Source organism: Rhododendron vialii, chromosome 5a, assembly GCF_030253575.1.
Source record: "Rhododendron vialii isolate Sample 1 chromosome 5a, ASM3025357v1".
Taxonomy (NCBI): Eukaryota; Viridiplantae; Streptophyta; class Magnoliopsida; order Ericales; family Ericaceae; genus Rhododendron; species Rhododendron vialii.
Window position 1 is genome coordinate 36,095,038 of NC_080561.1, and position 10,683 is coordinate 36,105,720.

Here is a 10,683-nt window from a genome sequence, read left to right on the forward strand (position 1 = left end):
ACGTTGAGAGACGAAAAAAGTATGTTTGTAGACTAATGAATACGGACGGAGAGAGTAGTAAAAAATAAGAGGAACAAATTCAAAAAAACCGTGTAAAAAAACCCTAAAAAATTGGATTCTAACATCAATTCTGTTTTAGTGCGCGAAAACTGATTTAGACACAAGAGTTATCAATGACGTCAATTCCTTTTCAACAAAAAATAAAAATAAAAAATCAATTCCGTTGATCAGTTGATAGCCCGCCGATGTTTTTCCCCCAAAAGCGACGAGTAATCGCGAGTCTCCCCGCGAGCGATGGGCCCCACCGGTGATTCCATGACGCTACGTACGAGTCTCTCTCCTCCACAAAACCACCGCCGTCGGCACTACAACTTGGATTCACCCGTGGAAATCCCGCCGTCGGATCGAACGAAATCTCACGGCCTGGAATCACTGGTCTGTAACTTGTGGTGGATAACGGCCGTGTGGGGCCCGGGGGCGGGTACCAATTAGATAAAGTGTTCTCGTGACACGTGGTCGGACAGTAATCGTTCTTGTCGGTGAGCTGTGAAATCGTTTTTAGGCCAAGTTGCTGCCGTGCCTTGGCCCTTGTGCTAGCAAAGTGGGTGCACCAAAATAGCCCCCAGGGGATCGGTTGACGGATTTGATTTTTCATTAATTGATTAGAGTCGATTATTGAAGTCAGGTTATAGAAAAGCAATTTTTTTTTATGAATTTTCTAGTCTCAATAATTTGCTTGTGACCGAATTGAATAGTGGATTAATTGAAATGCTTATCTGAATGGCTGTGATCATTGAAAAAAAAAAAAGTGGGTGCATCAAATGCTTTTGGCTAAGCCTCCAAAATGGAGTAATCAATAGTCAATACATGGTAAGTCTACAACATCGACTTCATTTCAAACGTGGCCCAATTCGAGTTATCGTAATCTCACTGTCATTAACATGTGGTGAGACCTTAATTTCTATCCCGACGTAGGTGCAGCGGGTACCATACAGATAAATATGTGGTGTGATTGAGAACACTCTCTGATTGAGATGACATGGTAATAGTGTAAAAATGAATTCGGTGACCTTATTATCTTGAGGGGAAAACATGGGTGTTGGCCCAATTTAGACTGTTCATACTCGGCAATGGACAACTCAAATTTCAATCAATCAAACAAATCTCAACCATCTAGTCGAGAAAAATTGAGCTGAATATGGACTACCTGAATTAGACCAACAGACCCAACACACACGCAGCATGCACCCCGGGGCCCAGGTTATTACACCTGCGCTCCTCCTTTATTAAATATAATATAAAAAAAAAAAGGAGGTGTCCATGACAAAGGAATGTCGCGACAGACAACCATGAGTTGACATCTCATTTGGTTGGGCTAATTGAAAACCCAACACACAAACTTATCAAGGTCTCGTTTTGCTACGAAAATTAAATACTTATTTTTTAAAATTAAATATGATGTATTATGAGAGAACGATATGTCTCGTAAAATGGAGAAATAAGTACATAAAAAATAAAGATATTAGCGGAACGATGTGTAACTGTTTTGAAAAGTCCTAATAATACAACAATTTACATGATATTGAGCATAATATGCTGATGTAAATATTATTCCATTTGGTGTCATAGAATAGTGTCCCACGAAATTACCAAATAACATTATACCATGTGAGCATGTTGTGTACGTCAAATAAAAGGAAAGATATTGTGTACCTTATGTTAATGGCATTACACATTATTATTTTTTAATATGAAGTAATATGGCTTGCTTTAGTAGAGTTTGAAAACAAGTAATTACACAATTCCGTACAACAATTTGTGTTAATGTGTCACTTGGCATTAGTGATAGGATTTTAGTTCAGAAGTAACAAGAACGGTAAAAGAATTTTATATACAAAGCTTCCTAAAGAATGTGTATATTTATTTTATTTTTGTGAAGCTATATTATCTGCTTACTAAGTAAAGTGAATTTTCAGTTAGTTTAGCTACATAATTTAGAGCAGAAAATATTTATAATAACTTAAGTATTGTAGAATAAATATAATCTTTTTTAGCATATTTTTGAAACTCAAGGATTCGCTGGAACCCCTCGTGATATAATAAAATATTAGCAAATTGCAAAATGACAATTCACTCATCTAGACTGACATTTGGTTGTCCCATTTGGTGTCCTAGTCCTTGGCCTTCCTGATGTTAGGACATTTTAAGTGTTTTTCATATGTTAACCAATTTGATTTATTTTGTTTCCTTTCCTGGAAAAAAATTAATCTCAAACAATTTTGACAAAATAGTTATTATAATCTATATTACATTACACAACGATTTTGCAAAATGTCATTCTCACAACTGTCATTCGTGACAGGTTGAAGGGCTTTGATTATATAAAGGGTTTGAGGGCTAAAATTCAATCCATCCAAGGGTTATCATTTGTCTGGATTCAAAATTTGAAAACCCATTATTTTTCTCTCTTAATTTATGATTCTTTCCTGTTTCTGTGGCAAAAAATATGGAAATTTGTTTTCTCTCTTACTTCCCCTATTTGACATTTCATTTCTCTCGCCCTCTTTTCTCCTCTCTTCTCTCTCATTGATTTCTCAGCAGCAACAGAAGTTGTTGTAATATTGGTATCTCTATTACAATACACAACGGTTTTGCAAAATATCTCTCTCACAACTATCTTACGTGACACATTGAAGGGCTTTGATTATATAAAGGGTTTGAGGGCTAAAATTCAATCTATCCAAGGATTATCATTTGTCTGGATTTAAAATTTGAAAACCCATTATTTTTCTCTCTTAATTTCTGATTCTTTCCTATTTCTGTGGCAAAAAATATGGAAATTTGTTTTCTCTCTTACTTCCCCTATTTGACATTTCATTTCTCTCCCCCTCTCTTCTCCTCTCTTCTCTCTCATTGATTTCTCAGCAGCAACAGAAGTTGTAATATTGGTATCATTCTTCTTTTTTGTCATAGATCAACTTTATTTATTTATTTTATTATCACAGCCTCTGTACTTCGACTTCATTTGTTTTCTGCTTTTTAATTGCTCGGGCTCACAAGATTCACCAGCTTTTCTCACCTTTCGTGATCATGACCATCTACCATAGACGAAGTAAGTTTCCCTCTTTTCTTTGTGTTCAACAAAGTCTACTTTTTGAACCCTAAGTTTTTAAATCCACAATATCCAAAACCCAAACACTTCTAATCATACTATTATATTCAATTTTTATTATCTTTTTTTTTTTTTACATATTATTGCTTATGTATTTTTACTAGATGAGAACTGAAGCACCATCTGTTTTTTTATAGGTTACATTGGCTAACCAATGAGTCAGATACGGAGTTGGTTGGAGTTTGAAGCTTAAAAAATCTACAATTTTTATAAGTGAGATTACATTTTTAGATGTTGATATTGCTTATGTATTTTTACATTCTGAAGGTTGGCTTATTTTTTTTTCCCATAAAGTGTATTTTGTGATAACAGAGGTTTTTTGCAAATTGTGATCAGTAGTTGATAGCGTGATCAACATACTATGAATTCAAATGGCTTGCTATAAGTACCCCACAAGTATGGACACTACAACTGTTAGTTTGTTTTGTGCTTATTCAAGTTAACCGGTAGATATACTTAAGTTATTTTTTGTAGTTAGAATTTTGAGAATAGGGCGTTGGCCTTCAAGAGGTTAGAGAGACAAAACTGACGAGCCGTGCATTCAGGCACGGGCATACACTAATGAATTACTAAAGCAGAAAAATTAATTTATGTCTACCTCGATAGGAGCATTGAATTTTTATTCTTCCGCACTCAAATTTACCCTAAGTTTTTAATACCATACCGCCATTTTGAATTTATATAAAAGGGAGAGCACCACTTTGGTGTTTCCCTTTTTTGTCATGCTTTTTCTTTTCCCAAAATACCCACTTACAAAAAAAAAACACAAAACAGAACAGTTAATTGTAGAGATATATTTGACATTTTAACAAAAAAAACTCCCCAAAGCAATTACAACCCCACTACATGTCCTCCTCCTACACAAACTGCACACCTTTCTCTCTTCTTTCTCCCAGTTGCCGTTCTGTTCTTTCTCTGCTACCACGTACCCAGAAGTTTCCCATTCCCGTCACTTTCAACCTGTAATTTCTGTGAATTCTTTCTTAATAAAGGCCTTTCATTTTTTTTTAACTTTTCGTTCTTTTACTCAGGAACACTTCTCCCACTTTTTCTTACTTCTTTTACTTCACAAATTTTGTACTATTGGCTTTCGTTCCTTTGCAGTGAATTACCGATTTCCAGATCATTCAATGACGACGGCATCATCAGCCATGTTAATTGTGAGAGTCATTTAAGCTAATTGTTATGTAATTAATTTTAGTACTTTCGCGCACTTCTAAAATTCCAGATTTGTGGGATATCACTGTGCACTTTGTGATTTAGTCGTTTTTTATTCATGTGTATTCCCCCTTTCCCCCTTTTCATTGCTCCGTTTGTATATTTGTGTTTGTTACAGATTTTAAAAAAAGATGAGACTAAGAACCCAAGACGGAAGTTTTCATAGTAGTCGTCAAAATTGGTGAAGATAGCCTGACTACTCGGTTGATTAAGAGGTTTTATTTTTCTACTTGCACATGCTTATCATGTTAATTTGCTATATGCATGTTAACTTCATATGGGTTTGTGCAAATTGGGTTCCGTTTATGGGTACCTAAGAGCATCTCCAATCTTGACCCATTTTAAGACTCAAATTTAAAAATGGGGCAAAAATCACAAAAATTTCTCTCCAATCTTTGACTCAAACCCTTCCCCATTTTGGGTTTTATCCATTTTTTTACCCAAATCTGAGACAACTTTTGCCTTGACCCATTTCTCCAACGGCTAGTTAGAGAGAGAGAGAAAGAGGGAGATGCGTAAAATTTAGGTTTGATGGTTGGAGATGTGTCTACCCAAAATAAATTTTTACCCAAAATTTGAATCAAATTTGAGGAAAAATATGGGTGAAGGCTGGAGATGCTCTAATTCTCCTTATTTTACTTTCTACATATTTTCATTTTTTCATTTTTTGGAAAGATGCACAAGTACTGGATTGGGAAGGATATTAAAAATAAATAAAAAAATTAGAGGCCGGGGCACACGTGATGTGTGTACAAGTCGAATTTTCACAACATTTGTGAAAATTTAATTAAACAATAATTGGGAATCATTTTTTACAAAACGTTGTGAAAATCCGACTTGCACACGCATCGCGTGTGCCCCGACCTCTAATTTGATATTATACCGGTCCCGATCGATATTTGAACCAAAACAAAATTAGAGTCAGAGGTTATCGATACCGGTAAACCTAACCGATCCAAACGGCCACGACTCTTTTTCGCGTGCTGTTCCTGACTTCAGTCCGATTAGAGAGAGGTTACTTGGGTGAGATTAAAGAAAAACCCTACACCATAGAGAGAGAAAGATATGCAAATGGATATTCGATTCCAAACCCTAACTTTCCTAATAGTTACAAGGTCTCAGTTTTCGCGGTCCGCTTCGAGGAATCAACCGTGTCTCAAACCCTCGTGTTCCAGGAGAGACTCCCAACAACCCTCCTCACAAGGCGGCGGCGGCGGCGACGACGGCAACCAAAACAACAAGAACAGCGGTTAGTCAAATCTTCTCCTTGTTCCTCGATCATCGCGCCTCCTTTTCGATTTTGAATGCGTTTTGGTGTCTCTGTTTACGAAAACTGATATAAATTGAATTTCAAACTGGTGATGTTGAGACAAATTAGTGTAGTTATTTATGCCTAAGTAATTTGTAAGCTATAAGATAAATCCAAGGAAACCGGTAATAAACCAGAACCACGAATGTTACAGAAGTAACAGAACAGAAGAATAATCAAGGCGTTGACACTATCCTTACGACAGAATTCATCCTGCGTTTTGGTGCTTCCTCAATCAGAGCATCTCTTCTGTTTCTGCATACGCTTATATATCTGTCTGTGTGTTTGTGTGTGTTTTGGTCCTAATTATGGACACAGGTGTTGATTCTTGTATACTTGTTGCCAAGTTAATTAACTAGGGGTTGAGTTGGCTATTATGTAGGATTACACTGAAAATCAAATTATTTGTCTGTACTTGTTTGCAATTTCTCCTTTGCGTTGGCGTGTCCTTCCAATTGATGATTGGTTGCTTGGTGTGATATTTTGGACCCGCTGCTTCCAAAATACTAATGCACAAGCTGTTAGTGCTGGTAGAAATATTAGGATACTTTTCGTGTCACTATGATAGTTCAACAATAAGATCGAATTGGATAAAACCACAAATAAATAGAACCGCGAGAAATCTTACCAAATGATCAAGGTTAGTTTTTTATTTGATGTCTACAAGACATAATTGGTCCGCTGCCACGATGCTTATGAGATCTCTCATGTCTGCCTCTCAAGATATGAGGATCGGGCTTCCTAAAAAAGTAACACTGCGATCAATGCAACTTTAGCAAACTGAACAAGATTTTGTACCCTTACCATATATGAAGTGACTGCGACTGAATGCACTAAAAATTAAGTTCCAGAAACAAAAGATGGGGCTCAAAATAAACAGATTTGACGAGCGACTGGAGTGGTGACTCTTAACACATAGAATCTAACCTCATCCCCATCACTGGTTAATTAACTTGCTCTTTGGTTAATGTTAAACCCTTGGTATACGCATTTTTAGTTTGTCTTTTGACCGTATGTACTCAATGCTTATTATACCATTTGAGTGCAAATGTTTAACGGTATTATGTCTTCGACAGAGATCTAACATTCTCGTCATCCAAGCATCTCGTTCTGATTCTTGTCCCTCCAAGACGAAGTATTGTACACACTTGCCTCGGGCTGAGTGTGCTTTAGCCATAGTGTCAGTTAGAGGTGTCAAATGGGTCGTGTCGTGCCGACTGCACTTTTATTTTTCTGCATAGCATGCTTGTGCCTTGCCTAGCGTGGTCCATTGATTGACCATGTCGTGATGTGTCATGACTCATGACCGTGCCTGGCTATTCCAATGCCCGTGCTGTGCCTGACATGTTTCATGTCTGTGTTTAATCGGGTATTGTAAAGCTAAAAAAACAAGTTTTTCTATGGCTAAAACAAAAAAATCTCAAATACTTACAATAAACACTGCATCACTAAAGTTTTAGTTCACCCCAACTAGGATGGCACCTATCCAACTATCAATCATTTGCGTTTCTTAGAATTTAAACTATCCAAGTTTTTCGATTGATTGTGGGAAGAATAGATCTCATTATACATAATTAAATTTAATTAGAGAATCTCATTTATACATAAAGTTTACATATTGTATTTACATATGGATATTCCACTGCTGCTGTCTTGAACTCAATAAAGTTTCACTTTGGTTTTGGTTAGTATTTTGACCAAAGGTGTAAATACCAAATCTTTGTCAGCGTGGATAGATTTTTTGCAGTATTTTTATTTTTCTATTTGTTCTTCAAAATATAACTATTTTTGCCATAAATATTTGAAGTTTTAACATAAAAAAGTACTTAGTAAAATTTCACTAATTTTTAACTACTAGCAAAGCCGATGAAATGTCTTAGGACCAAATGGAGGGATTTGCTGGAGACAATCATTGGCGAGATGTTGGGGGTCGTTGAAATATTAGCCTGCCAGAGATGTTTTGCCAAAGTACTTGACAGAGACATAAAAACAGAAACTATAGTTCATTGGAGATGGGGTGGCTGACCAGAGGTGGGGGCTCGCGGAGATGGTCGTTGTCAGAGTTGGTCGCCCCAAGTAGAGTTTAGGTGGCCGCTGGTGGCAGTGGTGATGATAATGTAGCGGGGATATGAGAGTGATTATTTTAGCGGAGTCTAATTTTCTCCTAAAAATGCTGTTGTCCTTAAGCTCAATTGTTTATTAGGCTTGTCTTTACAATTTAAAAATAAAATTAGGAGGGATTTCGACGAAGTTTCTGTTTAAAGAAATAGCAGCAAAAAAGGCAACGCACAATCTTTTAAATCACACAATTGACTGCATGTATCATGTTCTTTTCTAATTGCTAAGCGTAAACTAACAGATTCATTCTTTAAATGAGAACTCAAATGGGTTGTGCTGTGCTGGCCTATTCCATTTATTTTGTGCCTAACGTGCTTCATGCTGTTCTTTGCCCCAGCCGTTTACCAATTGTCCGTGCAGTCCTGTGCCATGTTAGCATACTTTAGGCCCACCCTGGCCCATGGGCACACCAGTACACCACAATCCAGGCATGTGCAGTGCTTATCTCTTGTCCATGCCGTGCCTACTGTTGCCCGTGGTGTGCTTGTGCTTTGCTATGCCGTCCCCGTGCTTATTTTGCTTGTAAAGGATAACAAAGTATGTTTTAAATGTGAAATAGCTGTAACAAAAATAACATAATAAATGTTAAATAGCCATCGTTGAATTTATATTATCTTGGCTTTGCACTTCTATTTTATCATTTTGAATTGTGCATCTTGAATCATACCCTTGTGATGATAAATCAAGGGTTCAAAACTCTCCAAGTTATTCAATGGATTTTATAAGAAATTATCTAATCCTTATGTAATTAAATTTAATGATTCACAGTCTCAATTAGACAAAAATAGAAATGATACATCTGTGCCCATGCTGTGCCCGTGCTTTACCGTCTAGCCTTCCCCTAAATGACAGCCCAACCCAGCCAAATAAGTGTGCCGTTCTGTGCCGTGCATACTTCTTGCCTGTGCTTGTGCCAGTCCTGCCCAGTTTACACCTCTGGGTGTCAGCTTAGTCCCCTTGGATCGTCCCATCAGTCTCATTTGATCTCTTTTTTGCAAGTGTCAAAATGCTAATATTCCCTCCAAGTTTGAGAGCAGGGCTTAGGAATCCCCCAGAGTGGTGCCTCTGTCATGGGATGCCCGAGCAATACATGATGTCGTTTGAGACATAACTAGAGGACTTGAAGCTTGGAGTCTACGGTCGAGGGTTCGTTGAGTTCTCGGATACCTTATCTCCTCCTTCCTTGAGTTTTTTTTGAGTCGAGGCAGAAATGATGCAGGGAATAGAGAGGGAAGTGTAGTCTTTTTTCCACTTCTAGCTCAGTTTTCGAGCTTGGTATTCTCTTTTGAGGAAGCTTTGGATATATACATGAAGAGTGAACACTGTAATTTGTTATGATGGCTAAAAAAATTAGGAGTTGACTATCTACATCACCCCTGTGATTGGTGCATGCAGGCTGGTCCAATTTATGATTAAGCAGCTGATGATATTGCTGGCTACTGGAAACCTAAGAAAAAACTCACCCAGTTTTTATCCTTTTCTTGTGATAGTAATTGCTGTAGATTCATTGTGATCTTTTGCACATTATGTTATTTGATAAGCAACTACACATATGATTGAAATATTGAGCCACCATTTCCAGTGGCACCCACCACAGGCCCTGACGGGCCTGACACAAGAGGGTTCCCGTGGAAATATGCTGGATTTGGTCAATATGGTTGCTATAGTCACCCATTACATATTTTCCCAGAATTCTTTTGGTTTGCAAGTTATAGTCAAATCAGCTATGTGCAATACCTTTGAAAATTTCTGTCTAACGGCTCAAAATTTTGGAACCATTTCGTGTTCTGGAAGTAAATTATAATTTGTTCCCATGTAGTCCATCTTTACAGGTAGATGCTTGTTTAAATACGTATACAATATTCTCACATGTTTTTTGTTTGCATATTCGCAGATAAGTTCTCAACAGATTGGGACAAGGCCTGGACGAGATTCAAAAAGCAAGGGAAGAATACAATCTTTTCAGGGTTTTCCCCGAACAAGTATGTCAGCTGGAATCCCAGGCGTTCCGACTATCCACTGTCTGAGGAGGTTGATCCCATCAAGAGAACAGAGAGGTCAAACCTCATGCTATGGACCAGTCCTAGTTTCACTCTTGGTGGAGCCATTGTCATAGTCACATTTCTGTTGGTCTACACCATTCTCTATCCACTCAAGTGAATTCATTCAATTCCATCCCACAAGCAGGTCTATGCTGTAAAGATTTTATATTGTTACTAAGGCAATTGTTGAAGAAGGAATTTGTAATGTTATAGCCACTACATCTGTAAGTAAATTTAGTTAATCAGTGGACCATCATTTAACCACTTTTATTCTTCAATTAATTATGCTTTAACTTATGTAGAACATGATTGCTTGAGCTCAAGCGATTTTGTTGGTTTGTGACATCTTTGTGACATTATATGAGGAAATAGGAGATGCACAATGTCTCCTTCTATTCGTAGTCCCCTAAATGTGTAGGCTCTTGAATAAGAAGCTGATAGTTTTCTTAGGATTCATGCATACTGCATGGAACATTTCTTCTCGAATTACCATCTGTCACTTAAATTTGGAGGAAAGGATATTGACCAAGGTTTTGAATTCCATTTCGTACCGGCTGGTACATACCGGTATTGACCAAATTTAGTACCCTATTCCTCCAATTTCGTTTCAGCTCAAATACCGGTCGGTACTAGACTACTTTTGATTTTTTTTTCCCTTTTCAATAGATGTATATTTTATGCTAAATTTTTTGATGTGGGAAAATAACATTAATAGCAATAAATCCAAAGTTTTATCACTTTGCTCCTTGAAATCCGGAACCGTCTGCCATTTCTTGTTTTTCAGAGAATGCATCTTTCTCATAACTCTATTGGCCATACAAATT

The 10,683-nt window shown here is 37.2% G+C and overlaps 1 protein-coding gene across 1 annotated transcript; it reads left to right on the plus strand.

The window, feature by feature from the left end:
* The first annotated feature begins 5,304 nt into the window (after positions 1 to 5,304).
* Positions 5,305 to 10,137, plus strand: LOC131326660 (uncharacterized). The gene is made up of 2 exons (XM_058359514.1): positions 5,305 to 5,639; positions 9,712 to 10,137. The coding sequence occupies exons 1-2, from the start codon at positions 5,456 to 5,458 to the stop codon at positions 9,975 to 9,977; spliced, it is 450 nt and encodes a 149-aa protein (XP_058215497.1). The 5' UTR covers positions 5,305 to 5,455; the 3' UTR covers positions 9,978 to 10,137.
* Positions 10,138 to 10,683: the final 546 nt, after the last annotated feature.

Bases quoted from the DNA above. Each gene is read 5' to 3' on its own strand.
- LOC131326660 (XM_058359514.1), top strand. From the start codon at position 5,456: ATGCAAATGGATATTCGATTCCAAACCCTAACTTTCCTAATAGTTACA. The intron at 5,640-9,711 runs GTTAGTCAAATC...GCATATTCGCAG, and splicing joins CCAAAACAACAAGAACAGCG to ATAAGTTCTCAACAGATTGG.